This window comes from Desmodus rotundus, chromosome 3, assembly GCF_022682495.2.
Source record: "Desmodus rotundus isolate HL8 chromosome 3, HLdesRot8A.1, whole genome shotgun sequence".
NCBI classification, from domain to species: Eukaryota; Metazoa; Chordata; class Mammalia; order Chiroptera; family Phyllostomidae; genus Desmodus; species Desmodus rotundus.
Genome location: NC_071389.1, coordinates 29,169,832 through 29,187,869, shown reverse-complemented (window position 1 = coordinate 29,187,869; position 18,038 = coordinate 29,169,832). Strand labels below are relative to the sequence as shown.

The 18,038-nt window shown below is 49.0% G+C and overlaps 1 protein-coding gene across 10 annotated transcripts in view; it reads left to right on the top strand.

The window, feature by feature from the left end:
* ERI3 (ERI1 exoribonuclease family member 3) overlaps window positions 1-18,038 on the top strand; it is a 122,068-nt gene that overhangs the window by 51,078 nt on the left and 52,952 nt on the right. For all 10 annotated transcript variants that reach the window (XM_053920187.1, XM_053920190.1, XM_071220894.1 and 7 more), the window contains one exon: window positions 14,715-14,787. In XM_053920187.1, coding sequence (XP_053776162.1) covers window positions 14,715-14,787 — 73 coding nt within the window. The remainder of the gene's footprint in view (window positions 1-14,714; window positions 14,788-18,038) is intronic.

Genomic DNA, 18,038 nt, shown 5'->3' with positions numbered 1-18,038 from the left:
AGTCCAGACACTGGGAACAACAGAGCAGCTCAGTGGGAATCTCCTCACAGGTGAGTAGGCACCTGGAGGCTACAGGGGCATTGGCACCTGAGTGGCTTTGATCCTGAACTGCGGTTGGCAGATTCAAGGAAGGATGGTGCCCTGCCATCCCATCCTCCCTAACCACTCTCTGTGCCAGTGGGGCAGCTGCTTCAGTGTGGTCTGAAATGGGTTTCTTTCGTCAGGTCCTAAGAGCACACAAGAGGCTGTGAACACTCCAGAGTGGAAGAAGAGTTGGAGAGCAGGGTTCTTGGAAGGTGAAGGCCAGGGAACTCCAAGGCTATGGTTTGCATGATGGCCCATGGTTCAGTGACCTGTGGGCTCCAGGGCTCAGCTCTGTAGGGCTTTGGGAATGGTGGCTGTGAGTGGGTGGGATCAGTTCTGGGTGTCCCTGGCTAAAGGGTGACACGACTCAAACTTGTTAGTTCTGTTAAACTGTTTTTTCCAAAGCCCGTAAGGATGTTGGTTTGGGGAAGAAAGCCAGCCAGCCCAGAGAATCCCGGGAGCCTGACAGGCCTTTTTCTCTGCGATTCTTTCTTGCAGGGAGCCTCAGGCAGCCTGTCTCTTTGTTAACAGAGTGACAGCAATGTGACACCATGGAAATAATTACTAACAAATCACGGTGCTGACTGCAAACAGCTCTCTGTCTTCAGAGGCATGTCAGGGTGCATTAGAGCAGGACTGGAGGAGCGGCAGTGTGGGGGCTGAGGCGCAGCCTGCTCTCACACACTCTGCTTTCCTTCCCCCACCTGGTCCTTTTCTGCTATGCCTGACTTTCCTGCTTCTTCCACTGGGTCACCTAAGGGACCAGCCGGATAAGTGGCATGTGGCTACTCTCACTTCCTCTGGGAAGGTAGCTAGGACCCCCATCTTTGCCAAGGAACCCCTGGGTAGTGATACGATCCAGGAATTTTTCCATTATAGAGCTTCCGAAAGGCAGAAGCACACCCCATTCGATTTTCTCTCTGCCAGTTGGGTCCAGCTTTATCTGCCAGTGGTTTTGAGGTGACAGAGAGTATTTTCTCTCGCTGGACCCAGAATGTGGGAGAAGCCTTGCTTCCCAGTGTTGGTTCAGCTCCCTTCCCCCACTAGCTCTGGTTTCTTCTTCAGTTGCCATAGTCAATTTTTGGTAAGTCGACTTTGTCCATTCCCTCTTGGTTAGCAGAGTGATTGCTCTGACTGTCAGGGCTGTAAATAATGTTCCTGGCATGTGTGGCTGGAGGCAGCCGCGTGGGGTGGGGAAGGGAGTGGAGGGAGGAGCAGCACTCCGATGGCTCCCTCGCTCGCCCCCCTCCCCTCTCATACAATATTTATCCAGGGATGGGAGTCAGATGCAGCGACCTCAGGGGTCACCCAGTTAAATAGCTTCTGAACCTCCCTGCATTCTAATTGCTGCAGTTGTCCTTTGCTCTGGAGACTTCTCCTCCCCATTGTCTGCTGAGGCACACACTAATGGCTGTCCTCCCTGGCCCTGCTGGGAGGCATGTGTGTATGGGGGGGTGGGTGAAGGGCTCGTTGCTACCTTCCTTTCCCCAGGGATAAGGGAATCTAGGGACTATTAACAAGTGGCTTTAGCTAGGAGGAGCACAGAATCCTGCCTTCTCCTTGCTCCCTCCTCAAAGCTGGCCAGAGAAGGAGGTCCAAGCAGTGGGCTTGGTTAACGGAGCCAAGGGCTTCACCCATTTCTAATCCTAGTGACTCCTCTACCGGGGGACAGACCCTTGAATACTCAGCTGAGGTGCATCATCCTATGTCCCCTTGGTCCCACATTCAAGGTTTAGAAACTTCTTACAAGTGATATTTCCTATTGAAATATGCTATATTTTGCCCCAAAGTTGGCCACGTGCAAAAGTCTCTTTGGTCCCCTGGAGGTTGATCTAGAGGGCTGACGATGGTAGCAGGTAAGCCCCATTTGCTGATTTAAGAGTGCTTGCGCCCCACGTCTTCTCTAGGGCCTTCTTGTAAATGTCAGTTACCCTACAGCGCAGCTCTCTTTTTCTGAGGAGCGCTGTTGGAAATGCCATTGGGGGTGCTAGGCACTGCCTGTCCTGGCAGCACTGGCGTTTCAGCAGTAGCCTAAGGCTAGCCCCTGCTGGGAACTGCTCTGGGCCCAGTGAGCACTGTGCTGGGAAGTGTAGGGACAGCCGGGCGGTCAGGACAGAAAGAGCAGCGTGTGCATAGCTAATCACAGGCTCAGTGAGGGAGAACGTGAGAACGCTGCGAAGAAGATACAAAACAAGTACTATGAGCACCCAGAGGAGCACAGTAGAGAGACCGAATGGGTAGTATTTTTTTTAGTAAATTTTCTTAAAAAACAAAATATTAAAGAAAGCCCAATATTACAAAATACACAAAAGCCGAGCTGTTCTGTCTGAAGCTGGGCCAAGGCCCAGCCCATTCTTCCTCCTCTTCCCCCAGGCCACAGAGTAGCCTGATATCCCTCCTAGAACACCAAGGCTTCATGGATCACAGTTCAAAAACCGCTAACCTGTGTAACGCCCACCCAGAAGTGCGCCTCTGCTCACATGTCTCAAAGGGTTCAGGGGGGCTGGGATCAGGGCACAGGAGATCAGCCCAGGTTTAGAGGGAATTGGAGCAGAGGTCAGCCTGCGTCCCAGATCCCCAGTGCTTGCAGGACACCTCTCTGTGGAACCTCCAGAGGGCATTGTAGGCCATACAAAGGCAGCCCAGGCAAAGGGTCAAGATGGCCAGAGGCCAGGTAGAGACTAGTAGGGGATGAGTGAGGTTTCTTGGAAACAGCTCAAACTGCAGAGGAGCTCCTATTTTCCTGGCCAAAACAGAATAAGTAGCTCATCAGCTGAGACACTGACCAAAGTGCCCTGGAAACCTCCCTTCACCTGCTCCCCTTCTCCCCCTATCCACTGCCTGCTGCCTGCTGAGGCCTCCGCCATTCCATCTGGAAAAGGGACCTCTGGCCAGGTCCTGGGGGCAGCTTCAGCACTTCCTGCAGTCACAACAGGTGGGGCAGCGCGCCCTTTCCCTGAGAGAATTGCTCTGGGAGGGGCCCTGGAAAGGCGCTTGTCTCATTTCACTGGAGAGGGGCTGGAGAGATACAGGTTACTTGATTTCATGCGGTGTTTGTGGCACTGGGAAGGTGCATGTTATATTGTTCCATAGGATGTTTGTGGCAGTGTGTGCTTCAGTGGCCGTTTGTGTGGGCTCCATGTGTGAGCAATGGGAGTTGAGATAGTTGGCAAGCGGGTGAAAAAGCAGTGGAGCAGAGAGGCGCTGCATACAAGTACAGTGCCCTTTGGAGGCTTTGAGCAACGGCCTGCCAATGGGCATCTGAGGTTGGTTTTCTCAGGGAGGCCTGGCTACCTGGTCTACGGGGAGCCCCTCCACACCCCCTGTGTTCTGGTTTCTGTTTGGGAACTCTCCAGAGCGACATGTCTGGGAACACTTCCAGCTGTGCTGCCAGACCCAGACGCAGGTGACGGCCTTTCGTTTGTACCATAGGGAAACCAAGAGGAAATTAAATGTCATTTGCCCCCTGCATAGCAGGTCGCTGCCAGATCAGACACTGCTGATCAGAGCTGTGCAGAGGGTACCCAAGGGAAGGCTTATGCTTGCAGCCATGCCCTCTGAGCTGTGGAGACTCCCAGGTGATGGCCTGGCTCACTCCCAGGCCTTTCTCTCCCAGTCTGGGTTCACCCTGGCCCGAAGCCCGGCTCTGTGCTACAGCGACAGCTGTGGCCCATGCCAGGCCAGAGGTGTGTGTGTACCAATGGGAGGGGTTGGAGGGGAAGGGCAGTGGGGGACATACAGGAGACAGTGAGGTGATCAGTCCCTCTGCAGAGGAGCTGTATGGTATTGTGAAAAAGAACAAAGCCTTTATTAAAAACTATAAGCCTTTATTAAAGCCTTTATTAAAAAAAGAGACCTGGATTCAAGTCCTGGCTTCTCTGCTTATTAGTTGTAGGATCTTGGGAAAGTCACATCACTACTCTGAACCTTCATTTCCTCATCTGTAAAATGGAGATTATGATAAGCTCTAGCTCCTGATATTTAAGGAAAGTAGCTTCCTGTTGGGACTGGTGCCAGAGTTTCCTCACCCCACCTCCCCTAGGTCTGGAAGGATGGTTTGGAGTCCCCTGCCCATCTGTGAAGTGAGTTAGCTGAAACTGATGGGAAGTAGGGTAGGTAGTAAGTCTGGCCCTGAAGGCACAGCTGATAATCTCTCCCTGCCTGAGGCCTTTCCTTCTGGTCCTGTTCTCTCAGCCAAGCATCATAGGCCTTAAGGAATGAGTGTGGGTAGTGGTGGTCACCCTCCTGCCTGTGAGCCTCAGCTCACTCCCTCCAGCCTCACGCTTGCACTGCCCTTCCTGCTTGAGAGCATTTCAGTTTGTCCCAACCCCTCCCTTGCCTTGAAGTCCTAGTGTCAGACCCTCTGCAGTGACATTTATTAACAGGGCTTTGGGAAAAGATGTTTTAATACTGTGAGAATTCTCCCTAGAAAACTCCCTACCCCCTACTCACCACCACCCCCCCCCCCCCCCCGCCGCCCGCCCCGCCCCATCTGAAACATAGCTTGCTGGTGGTGAAATTCATTAGTGTTCCCTGACAGGCAGTGGCGACAGAGGCGCTCGCTGTCTGCTTCCCGCTCCCTCGCTCTCGTGCTGCTGCTTCACGCACACTGATATTTAAAGCTGATGGGCTGCTTATAGACTTCTTGTACCATGACAAGTTTGGAGAGGGGGTGGGGGAGAAAGAGACAGACAAGGAGCCAGCTGTCACACTGGTATTTCAAACAGTACTCTCTCCTGACCCTTTGCAGGCTCCAGCAAGTGTATCATCTTTCTGAAGCCTGTGGTTGGAATTGTAACCTGCAGCCGTCCCAGAGGATGGGGGCAAGTGTGGGGCAAAGTGGGCTGAGAGGTCGGCAGTGCGTTCTCTCAGGGCTGTGGGCAGGCAGAGGAGAGTGGAGGGACTGTGTGTGTGTGTGTGTGTGTGTGTGTGTGTTCAAGCAAAGGTCTTGTAAGTGCCCCCTAACTTTGCCCTCCCGTCACCAGAAACAAGAGCCCTCACTCAGTAGTCTCTTCTGAAGTGATCATTACGTTTCTTACTGTGGTTATCTTCTGGGTGGGCCTGGAAGCTACCTGAGTGTGGGAGTCAGGCTTGATTGGCCTCTACCCCTTGAGGGTCCTGGGTCTCGGTGATATCTGTACATGTTGGGTTGGCCACAAAATTTGTTTGGTTTTTTCTGTAAGACGGCTCTAGTAGCATTTAGCTATTTTTAACTTTACTCAAAACAATTTTGTTAGATTGTATTGTGACAGATGTCATACCAGCATGCGTTAAAAAAAGCTTTTCAAAACTGGTAAACTTTTGTGTAGCCATTTTAATGTTGAAGATGGAAGAAAATAAGCAACATTTGTGGCATATTATGTTTTATTACTTCAAGAAAGGGAAAAATGCAACTGAAACGCAGAAAAAGATTTGCTCAGCGTATGGAGAAGGTGCTATGACTGATTGAACGTGGAATATACCCTAAGAATCCAGAATCACTGATTCAAAAGAACCTATGCACCCCAATGTTCATAGCAGTGCTATTTACAATAGCCAAGTGCTAAAAGCAGCCTAAGGGCCCACCAGCAAATGAGTGGATCAAGAAATTGTGGTACATTCACGCAATGGAATACTACCCAGCAGAAAGAAAGAAGGACCACCTACCCTTCATGGATGGAACTGGAAAATATTATGCTCAGTGAAGTAAGCCATTTGGTGAAAGACAAGTACCATATGATCTCACCTATAAGAGGAATCTAATGAACAAGATAAACTAACAAACGAAATAGAACCATAGGCACGAAAACATGGAACAGACTGACAGTGACCCGAGGGAAGGGGTAGGGGGATAATGGTGGAAAGAAAAGGAAGGGACTAGACAAAGAACATGTATGAATGAGCCACAGACATTGACAGTAGTGTGGGGATTGACTGTGGGGGAGGGGGTTGGAATGGGCAGAGGAGGGCACAGGGGGAAAAATTGGGACAAGTGTAATAGAATAACAATTAAAAACATTTTAAGAAGAGCGGTTTGTGAAGTTTTGTGATGGAGAGTTCTCGCTGGGTGATTTCTCCGTGGTCGGGTAGACCAGGTGAAGCTGGCAGCGATCAAACTGAGACGTTAACTAAGAACAGTCAATGTTGAACCTCTCAGGAGACAGCCGACATACTCAAAATATCCAGATCAATAAAGTTATTAGTGAAAATGAAAAATGTGTCTTTTATTTTACAGGAAAAATATACGGACTTTTTGGCCAGCCCAATATGTGGTGGCAATTGGGGTAGAAAGTACTCCTATTTTCTGTCTATACCGGGGCCTTGGCTTTTGTTCCTTGATAATGTGCCTGCTGATTCTTTATATTTGGAGAATGAGTCCCAAGGTGCCTCCATTCATGTCTCTCACCCCCAAGCTTCTTGGAATTCATTTTTGCAACTGTCAAGTGGTTCTGCAACTTCCGCTTTGGCTGTCATCCTCAGTAGTTTCTCCAGGATCCAATACCTGACTAAGGCACTGTTGACTCAGAGCAGGTGGCCTGGAAGCATCTTCCAGGGCCATTGAGTTTTGGTCTCAGCAGACCTTCTTAGAGCCAGAATCCCTCTAGGAGCACTTATTTATACAATGTTTCCCTTGGCTGGCTCTCACCTTCACAGAGTAGGGCATGCAGGTGACATAACCTACCAAAAGACACGTGGTCACTTGACCAAGTTGTCTTAGTGTGGCAGGGCATGTGCTGCCAGAGGGTTGTACTGCACTCTTCCCCCTATACCGCCCCCATTGGGGGCCCTTCTGTCCCTGGGCTCTGCAGTGGGGGAAGTCGCTGGGAAATAGAACAGGCTCCTCTACTCCCTGCTCTTTCAGCCTCAGTGCCGCCATTGGCTTCCTCAGTTTCAGCACAGCAGTGTGGGGATCATGTGCATGTGTTTGTGTGTGTGTGTGTCCTGGGGGCAGAGAATGGTTACTAGGAAAAAACACCCTGGACATCTAGTGGAGGATGGAGCCAGAATGCCTTTCTGCCTGTAGACTCAAGTGTATTCTTGAACTGTCCAGGGTTGTCTTTAATGTGATCACTTCTATAATCCCCTTTCCTTATTATCTCTGACCCTGCACTCTGTACTATAGGCCTCTAGAAGGGGTTGCTGGCATGAGGCTGCTGTCTGTGGGCCGTCCCTTTCTCTTCTTGCTGATCCTGCATTGGCTGAAAGCACTGGGTGCTCGGCCTACCAAGGGTGGCTCAGGCCACGTCTTCTGCCATGGTGCCATCTTGCAGGTGAGATGGAAACTAACTGGCTTTGATAAGTAGGAGGCTCAAGCATTAATTTTTTATACATCAGCAGCAGCCAAGTGAGTGAATTCAATTATGAGTCTGCTTTCTCTCTACCCTCCTCCCCACAATGTGCTGGTTCAGAGCAGAGACTAAGGAACCTGTTGAAATGAGAAACCCCTATTTCCTGGCTTGACCCCCTCACTAATTCGGGTTAAATTGCTACGCTATTGCAGTGGTGACACATTGTGCCTGCCTCTGTTTGTATAAGAGGCTGCAGTGGGGGAGGAAGGACCAATTTGTGCAGAGATAAAAGGTGTCACGGGCAGATAACTAACGTCCCAGCCTCGTGCCTGCTCTCATTGTTGCTCAATTTGCTTCGTGTGGAAGCCCAGCCTTCCCTCTTTCTCCCTTCCCTCCCCTTGCTCATATTTTACCTCGATGCCACAGTGTAATGATGCCCTGCGTAGTGGGGGAGGAGATAGGCACCTCTGGCTGACAGCCCTTCCTGATAACCAAATTCCAGCCCATCCATCACCAGCTACTCTCCTCAACTTGAGGAAAAGTGATCGTGAAAGGCGGGCTGTTCATCACCCGCGTCTGTTTATCTCCTCTGGGTGGGAAACAAATAGGAGGGACAAAGAGCTGGGTCCCCAGCTCACTGTGGCCTGGGCTGGGGTAGCCTGTTTGCGCCGGATGCAGACTCTCATCCTGCTGGCTGTGGAAGCTCTGACCAGGTAGGACTCCCAGACTGGGAGCCAGTGGGAATGGAACCTTTCCTGAGGCTCAGTTTCAGGACTTGGGGAGAACCTAGGAAGTGTGGCAGTTCTGAGTTGCAGGACAGCCAGCAATGACATTCTGTGGGAATGTTTGTGTTGAAATGAGCAAGTGGAGAGACTTTGCATGGAAACAAACCCCAACCACCCCTCATGTGTGTCCCCTTGGCAGGGGTTTGCCTCTGGCTGGTTGGCTGGATCTACTGGCCAATTCCTTCCCCACGCTAGGGCTTCTGTGCCTTGGTGGTCTGGCTATGACCTTGAAGAAAACAGAGCCTTTCTCCCTATTCTTCTCCTTTGCTTCCGAACACTTCCCTTTTTCTGCATGTCAGATGAGACAAAACAGTTTACCCTGGCAGGTGAGCAGTATGTGCATGTCCTAGAGCTTTTGAACGCCAGAACTGACAGCCTGTATGCCTCCAAGGTCTGGGTCCCATGGCCTCTTCAGAGAGGCAGAAAGGGGCCAACTATGGCTCCAGATCTGGCTGACCTTCTCCTCTTTAAAAGCTGGAGTCTGCTAAAAGTGAGAGTGGCATGCATCTCCCTGATTTGGGGTTGCCCCCACGGCTGAAAGAGAAAAGCACAGAAGGAATGGTGCCCGTGACCTTTTCTAGCACTGGTGCCTGCTCTCCTGCTAGTCCTAGCTGTTGGTGTCTGTCAGTCTGTCAGACCTCCATGGATGCTGCTGACCTCCTTGACTCTAGACTAGCAGTTCTAGCAGAGCGCCCCCATCTCTGCTTGACCTAATCTTCAAAGCTGAGCTCCTGCTCACAATGGCTTCATCCTGTCTGTACCCATTAGCACGGGTGGCGTTCCCTTAATGAGCTAGTCCCCTGCCTTGGCCGGCGCCCAGCTAGTCACACCTGTTTGCCATCAGGGCTGTCTGGACCCAGCTCCAGTGCTGGGTTGCAGGTGGTGGGGCTGGATGAGGGGTGGGTGGGGAAGGCGGGCTCCTTTTGCTTTGTGCTGTACACTTGTTGGGGGGCAGTTTCTCATAACCCTGTTCCTTCCATACTGTTGTTTTTTTTTTTTTCTGAGCAGGGAGAGCTCTCTGCTCTTTTTTTGTACTTAAAAGGATAATAAGGGGACATAAGGATAACCCATCTTTTCTAGCTTCCCTGCAGATGGAGTAGTGAGGAGCCCATCAGGTGTGTAAGGGTAGGGTTTGATGTTCTGTTTTGATGGCTCTAAGGGGCCAGTGTGCTAAGAGCAAGCCACATGTTAAATGCCAAAGGCAGAGTTCTGGCCCTAAACCCCACACAGTATTTGGAAAGTAATCATATCCCTCAGTTTAGTAGAGTCCACAGGCAGGACTGGGGGGCCCTTCCTTAAAGGGGGCCCCTTGCATTCATGAAACTGAGGGAAGTTTTGATTTGGTTGAAAAAATCCCATTCCTTTTTATGGCCTGGACATAATTGGCTCTTTTCTATTGGCCATCAGTGATGTCATTCCGACCCTCATAAAGAAGGGGAAATCACACCTGTGGACTCTGTGCATAAAATTTCATTGGGCAACAGTAATAAGTATGGCCAGATGATGTTTGGGCAGTGGAGGAGTTTTGTACCCAGTGATTCCAGCTGCATGGAGACCTGGGCACCATAAACCTGCTTGCACGTTCATGCCCACAGGCTAGTCCAGGGCCCACTGCCAGTGGCTCTTTTCTTGGGATCAGTATCTGGTAGGAACGCACAGCATTCAGATCCTTTGTGCCAGGGGGACTTTTACCCTTTTCCTTTAGAAATAGGTGGAACCATGTACCCACTGGTACCCACTGACCTTAGCTGTAGGATCCTAAGAACCTTGGACTCATGTGTGACCTTGAGCAGTGATCACCGTGTTACCTACTTCTCTCTGTAGCCCTAGACCTTGCCTTCCCAGGGACCGTGAAGAGCTCTGAGTGCATCTGCCTAGCTGGTGTCTTGTGCAGTCAGGAGACTTAGATTCCATTTCTAGTTCTGCCCTTGGCTGCTTGTCCCAGCCAGTCCTTTTCCGTCTCTGAGCCTCAGTGTCATCTTCTACGCAGGGGATAATGACTGCTCAAACCCACCTTCTTCACAGGTTACTCTCCTGGTGCTCCCTAAGCTGGGGTGGGGTTCTGTCATAGAAATGTGCAGCTGTCTCCCTATGAGGAACCTGAAAGTTCAAGTTGTGGCATTTGGCTTTGTACCTTTTGTGAAAACGGGCCTGGGCCCTGCTACATCTGTACTGAGTGTGTCTTGAAGTCGTAGGGCTAGGACCAACCACAGGCTAGCGGACTCAACAACCCAATGCTTGTGTGCAAACTGCACGTGTACCTGTAGGAGACTGGAGCCTGGAGTGAGTGACAATGAATGTCCTGTTCTCCTCTGCTTCAGTCAGCTGTGGGGTACGGACAGCACTCAGGATTCCTGTCGAGCCATACCTGAGGCTAAGTATTCAACCTGCCAATCTGTCTGCCAGGGGTGTCCAACCCACGGGCTGCAAGTGGCCCAGGATGGCTATGAATGCGGCCCAACACAAAATCATAAATTTACTTAAAACCTTTATTTTGCTCATCAGTTTTCATTAGTGTTTGTGTATTTAATGTGTGGCCCAAGACAACTCTTCTTCTTCCAGTGTGGCCCAGAGACGCCAAAAGGTTGAACACCCCTGGGTCTGTCCTCAGTGTGGCCCCTCTGGTATAGTTCAACCTCCGACAGAAGCAGGCAGGATTCTACTGAGGTAGACCCTTACTAACTAGCTGGGTAGAAATGCCTACATTTGAAATCTCACTAAAGAGGGAGCTTCCTCCTTCCCCAGGGCTTAGCCACAGCCTAAGATTCTTGGCCTGTGTCAACTAAAGAATCAGGACGCTGGGATTGGCTAAAGGAGAACATGATAGGTGCCCTAGGACCTCTGCCTTTTGCTGGCCAGTCCCCCTGACTGTTCCTTTGTACTGGGTTGGCCAAAAAGTTCTTTGTTTTTTTCTGTAAAATAAAAGACACATTTTTCATCTTCATCAATAACTTTATTGATTTGGATATTTTGAGTATGTTGGCTCTCTCCCATGTGGTATAACATTTACTGTTCTCACTGAATGTCTCGGTTTGATGGCTCTCAACTTCAACTGGTCTACCTGACTGGAGCACCGTCCAGTGAGAAATCTCCAGCATGAAACTTCACAAACCACTTTTGACACATTTGATCAGTCACAGCACCTTCTCCATACACTGCACAAATCTTTTATTGTGTTTCAGTTGTGTTTTTACCTTTCTTGAAATAATAAAGCATAATATGCCACCACTGTTGCTTATTTTATTCCATCTTCAATATTAAAATGGCTACACAAAAATTCACCAATTTTGATAAGTTTTTTTAAATGCACACTGATATGACAGCTGTCACAATACAATCTAACAAAATTGTTTCAAATGAAGTTAAAGATAACTAAGCTCTACTAGAGCCGTCTTATGGGAAAAAAACCAAACTTTTCGGCTGACCCAGTACATTCTGATGCTTCCAGTGGCCCCCTTCACTCACAGTCCTTAATGTGATTTTTCACAAATAGCTGAGCTCAGCAAGCATTTTAACAAATACTAAGGATGGGGAACATGAAAGAAAAATTGAAGGAAATAAGAAAATTATTCAAACATTACAGTTCTGCTTCTTAAGCAACCACATTCTATTTCCTAAGGCTACCTTTCCTTCCAAACCTTGCCTGGTTTTCTTGTCTTCTTTGCCCTTGGCTCCCAACGTGGACATACCCTACCTAGATACCCCTTCATCATCTTGGCCTCAGCCAGAATTTCCCTTCCAGGAAAGTGACTGCTTGTGGTTAACGTCACTGTGCCACCTGGGGGTTTGAGAAGAACCTTCCCTTCCAGTAAGATATCACAGGTCTTACAAAAGGAGATCCTTACTGTACTGCTTGATGCGTGGGGATCAACTTCTTATCAGTGTCTGTCAAGTAACTGAGGAGTAATGGAGGGAAAGACTGAAACTTTCTGGGGTGGGTCAGTCATCCCAGCTGGATTCCCATTGCCAAGCTTCCTAAACAAGGAGTTTGCACGTGCAGTCTCCACTTTCTTATCTTTTACTCTTAAACACATTGCAGGCTCCCTCTGCTCTCACCAGCCCCCTGACTCCAAATCCATTGGGTTTTTCTCAGGCTCTCATCTTCCTTGACTACTCGGTGGCATTTGACCCTAATGACCTGCATTTTGAGCTCAAAAATGAGTTATATACAGAGTGGGGCAAAAGTAGGTTTATAGCTGTGAGTATGTGAAACAGTTTATTCTTGTATGATTATTTATTAATTATTGTATTATTTTCCATACGAACAACTGTAAACTACTTTTGCCCAGCCCTGTATAGGAGCCCAGAAAGGGGAAGCTTGCTTTACTGTAGTTGAGGTTGACCACAAGTGATGTGAAGTGGGGTCAAAAGAGCATGTGCCATTTTGGGTGACCAGCACCCTGAAAAAGATCCAGGAGTCCTGCCCTCCAGGAATGGGGTGGGATGGGTGAGTCCTGACTCAGGTGTATTATCTCCTGTGGACTTTTTTTTTAGTTTAAAGTGAAAGTGAGTTTGTAAGTGAAGCAGTGAGACAGGGAATGGGGTCCTCCACAGACAGAGCAGTCCCCTGTGGAATTCTTGAAGGGGCTGAGGCTGTGTGACCTGGAGAACAGTACTCTGGGGGAAGCTTCCTGGGCTCTCAGATCTTGGGGACCATTCTGCAAGGAAAAGATGGAAGTCTCATTCTCTGTAGTTTCTAAAGACAGACCTCAGGGTGGAAGTAACAAGGTGACAGTAATACTCATAGTTTGGTATTAAGGAAGGATGGTCTAAGAATTGAAGGATCGAAAGAGTCCCTCATGAGAGCCAACTACTCCATGAAGTAGTGAGCTCCTTGTGTGAGGTGATGATCTGGTAGGGATGGCCTGGTCCTTTTAGCTCAATAAAACTGGAGCTAAAGGGACATGGAGCAGACATGGGCCCTCTGCTCCTCGTTTCATACTCTTCCCAGCTGATCTTAATCTATTCTCATGGCTTTAATTTTACTTATATTATATTAATGATTCAGCACTTTGTATCTTCAGACTTCTCTTTAAAACTGGATATCCAGCTGCCTCTTAGATACCATCCCACTGCTGGATGTCTCCTGGGCGCCTCACACTCAACGGATAGTGAGTGTTCACCAAGTGTCAGGCATCTGCTTACAACTGCATTCCCAAACTCTTGCCTCCTTCCAGTGCTGTGCTAGGGGGCAGGCAGTGGGAGCAATCCACCCTGGTTTGGGCAGAAAGAGGATACATTGTATGTAGAAAACTTACAAACTATCATACAATTGACAAAATGTTGGTCTACTCTGGGTGTCAAATACACTCTCGCTGCCCTTTCTCCTTCTTTATATCTGTCTTAGTGAGAAGCATGAAGCTAGCTAGTCAAGGCATGAATCTTTGACCTGGGCTCTACTGCTTTCTCTCACTGGGCCCCAAATCCCCTTCGGTCCTCCTTTACATCTCCACTGTCTGTTGCTTGCTTAGTATCTCTGTGACTGTTGTCTAGTCTTCTGGCTACTATCCAGCTTTTCTTAGTGTAATGTGTTTTTTGCTTTTTTTTTTTTTTTTTTTTTTTGCCTTGGCACAATCATTGTAAACCACAACTCTTCAAAGGCTCTCTATTGCCTGTGGCTAAGCTCTTCTCTCAGCAAAAAACTCTATGATCTTCCCTAGCTGGTATTTCTAGTTTCTTCCTCCATCCTTCCATGTACCCTGCGTTCCAACTTAAGGCTGTTTTGTCTACTTTTATTGTCCATTCCACTGAACAAACTGTGAGCCCCTTATGGGCAGGAGTTGTCTTACTTTTTGAGTCCTAAGTGCCTGACTCTTAATTATTAAACACCAGTAAATGTTTGGGTGATGGATTTGTATGGGTAAAATGGCATCATCAGCTAGAAGAGGAGACAGTTTATACATTTTAATTTAAAGAAAAAACAAGAACAGGCTCTTGGCTTAAGTTCTGACCTCTTCTCATCCTTCTGCATGGTCTCCTCTCTGTCTGCAGAAAGCCTGTTGCTAGAGACTTAAATGTGAATGGAAGTCCCTGCCCAGCTATCTGTAAACCATGTGCTCTTTCTCTCTCTCCTCTTGTCTTATATTTCTGCCTCTCTGCTCTGCCAAAACAACAAGCTAGTGTGCTGGAGAGAATGTAGGCTTTGGAGTGAGACAGACCTGGGTTCAGTTCTTGGCACTGTCTTTTTTTTTTTTAGCTGTGGGATCTTAGTTATCCCTCTGAATCTCATTTTTTCATCTGTAAAATGTAGGCCGCATCACAGCACCATTCTGAAGAATAATGTGAAAATATAAGTAAGATACTTAGCATATTGTAGGCCATCAGAAAATAGTAGCTGCTGATATTATTTTGAATAGTCTTCAGGTTTTCACATTTGGGTCAGAGGGCTGGATCTGGAGTGTGGTGTCTAGGGTGCTGGAGGTGGGGTGCATTTCTCCCGTGGGGTGGGACCCATGGCTAATGGGTTGGCCTTTTGTGGTCTGTTTGTTTACAGACTCCTATGTTGGACTTCCTAGCTTAAGACCCCCTACCTGGGACATGGGTGTGCCCAACTTGTTCTCTCTTCCCTTTCTTATAGGCTCCCAGGCCAGTGCCAGTACTTGGGCTTGCCAGTGGCAGATTACTTCAAGCAATGGATTAATCTGAAAAAGGTACTGTGTCTGAGCCCCACTTGAGTGCTTCGTCTGGATCTCCTGTGTCTCAAATCCGCACCCCCCCCCCCCCCGCCCACTTGCTTTTCTTCTCATTTCTGTTGTTTTCTTTTTGTTCTTTTCCCAACATCCCTCTCTCCTCTTCCCTAGCTAATATGCACTGGAAGATTGTGGCCATTTCTGGGATTGGGGAGCTGGCTGGGGACGGGGCTGCTGAGTAGAGTATGATGCTTTCCTACTTGGTGTCACTCAGATGTGCAGAGAAGTTCCAACTAAGGGGATTTCCAGACTCTTGCTCAGAGCAGAACCTCTGAGCTGAGCTGTATTACCTCTAGGAGGGATGCGGTGCTAGCCAAGCCTCTGGGAAGTGTCCTTTGATATGTTCAGGAGTGTGGCCTCTGACCCTCCTGACTGGCCCTGGTGTCTTCCTCTGGTGGGGAGGTAGAGGTGGTTCAGGCTGGCTTTGGTACTGCCTAGCCACAGCAGAGCCTTGCTCACGTGAAGGGCCATGGAAACTACAGCCCAATTTTCTTTGAGCGTGAGGGAGGAAACTAGCACTAATGTAGCACCAAGCACCTGGGAATGGGCTGAGCCTGTGGGCTGGGAGGGGACCCCCTGTGGCTAGGAAAGTGGGGCCTGGAAGAGAGTGAATCACTCGGAAAACTGTCCTTTCCTAGTGTGTGCTTGCTGGATAAACAGAAGAAAGGTGTAGGAGTAGACTCTCCAGTCCCTGCTCTAGTGGGATCTTTGCTCCAGGAGGCCCAGTCCACTAGGGAGACTCATTGCCATAAATCCTTCTGATGCAAGAGCAAAAGCCCCGGCAGCCTCAGGAACCACAGCCACCAGTCAGCAGTGACTCCCAGGAAGCTCAGGGATGGGAGAACACAGTAGGGGTGAGAGTAGTGGCTCCCAGGGCACTCAGAGAGGAGAGCTCGTTGGAGGGTTAGGCTAGGAACGTAAGGGTTTGGGGTTTGAACTGGGCATATTCAAGGGAGGTGAGATATGGATCTGAGGAGGAGAGGCTTTCCAGGCAGGGGGAGAAGTGTGCTTTTGGTGTGGGGGGGGCGGGGGCTAGAGCTAAGTGAGCTTATGAAGGAACATGGGAGAGAATGACCTTGGACTTTGTCCCATCGGTCTCAGGGCAACCCTTATTTGAGGCAACATTTGTGAACTCCTTTACTTTCCTATGATATGCAGGTCCTCTGCACTCCGATGTGTTTGTACTTTGACCCCTACCCACCTCTCCTATCTTCAGTGCACCCGAACAACAGCTACTTAAGTACCTGCCACCTTTGGCTGAGGAGGCCAGCCAGGCTCTGTGCTATCTTCGGCCCTTGGCCTGCGACCTTACCTCTCTCAGAAGTGCCCCCCAGGCATCTTCATCTGGCATATTCCTCTCCTTGAAAGTTCAGCGCAGTTATCACCTCTGCTGAGAAGCTTAGCCAGCCAGTCTCTTGCCTTGAGGCTCCTTGACACTTTGGATCTTAGAGTGTTGAAACTGAGTCCATGTGTGTGTGCTTCCTTGCAGACATGTCTGTCTGGAGAACAGAGACTGAGTCTGGTTCCTTTCTGTGTGCCCAGTGGCCATATCAGGGCAGGGCGCAGAGCATGTGCTCTGTGAATGATTGCTGTCTGGCTGACTAGTCTTTGAGAGCTGGCTCCGTAGAGGCCTTCTCCTTCGGGACTTGACAGAGTTGCATGTGCCGGTATGGCTAGGCCTGTGCTCCTGGAAGATGGCTCTGCCGGCTGTCAGACTGCATCTGAGGCTGCTTGCTGGCCTCGGCAAATGCAATGTGAAGGCCCAGCCAGGCGAGGCAGGCACTGACCATGAACAATTGCTCTGTGAAGTTCACTAGACTTTTTGGTGTATGGATAGCTCTCTGCCTCTAGGTTCCTTGGCAGAAAGGCAGGAAAGCAGCCAACCCATGTGGTAACATTGTCAATCAGGGCTACCTTGGTGCTGCTGGGCGGTGGAGGTGGGCTCTCCTGAGCCTGTTCAGCTAGATTCTCTGCCAGACTGCTGAGCTGTAGAAGGGGAATGGGCATGGGGGAAGCTCAGTACTCTATTCCCAGTTGGCCTTGTGATTGCCTCTTGGGAGGTAAACTTAGCAGGTCTAGGAGAAACAAGAGGTCTAACCCCTTCTGTTCTGTCTTCCAGCCACATCATGTTTCAGCTTTGCTTCAGTCCTTGCCAGCAGCCATTCAAATTAGGGAAGCTGCAGGGCCCTGGGAGGTCAAGGGGCACGGTGATCTTTCTGACCTCTATACTGCCTGACAGTGCAGGCTGCACAAAGATTCCTGCTCCCTTAAAAAGAGTAATAGTAAAAGCAAAGCCAGTGAGATCATTGCCAAGGTTGTGGGAATACTATGTGAAAGCCTTATCTTTGCCTTTTTTCCATATATGTGACCTACACTCTGGCTATCTATGTGGTCCTCTCCAGTCCTTGATCTTACTTTGTTCCTCCTTCCTTTCCTATTCCTCTCCTCCTTAACTCCCCTGGAGAGTTTTGCCCTGCTAAAAAGTGTGGAGGGTTCTGGTCTATTTGGTCACCTCGATCTGTCTAGTAAGTGAACAACTTGGACTGAATTCACCATCCCCATTTCCTAAGGCCTCTGATCTGAGAAGAGGCAAAATGTCTTTCAGCCGCCCTCTCCTGTCCTGAAATGGTGTGGGTTGCATCAGGGAAGAGCAGCTTTTCAATGACCAGGTTTCCACCTCTCCCGCCTCCACCTCCTTCCCCTGTAGCAGAGTGGAGCAAGCCAATGTTTGCTGACATTTGGAGTGTCATTGAATGATCTTATATTCTTATTGAACTGTCAGCTTAGAGAGGACTTGGGGCCCTGCTCCCAGCTCCCTCCAAGAGGTCAGAGCTGTCACTGAGGGACCAGAAAATACACACATATGCACATACATACACACACATAAACATGCACGTGTGTAATCATGTGAGTGCATATACCCAAGTGGGCATACCACAAATTGTTTATAGCTATCCATACATGCAAACATTACATACATATATTCACAGTCACCTGCAGAAATATATGGAAATATATAGACACGAATGTGTTTATACAAACATATTCATAAAGTGTAAAGACATGTAAATAAACATACACATCTTCACCAATAAACAGATACACTTGAGTGCCTTCTGTGTTCCAAGTTCTGTGCTGTGCCCTGGAGATATAACAGAAAAAATGGATATTAAATAATTTTAATTTGTGTTGTAATGCCAAAAAGTTCAGGG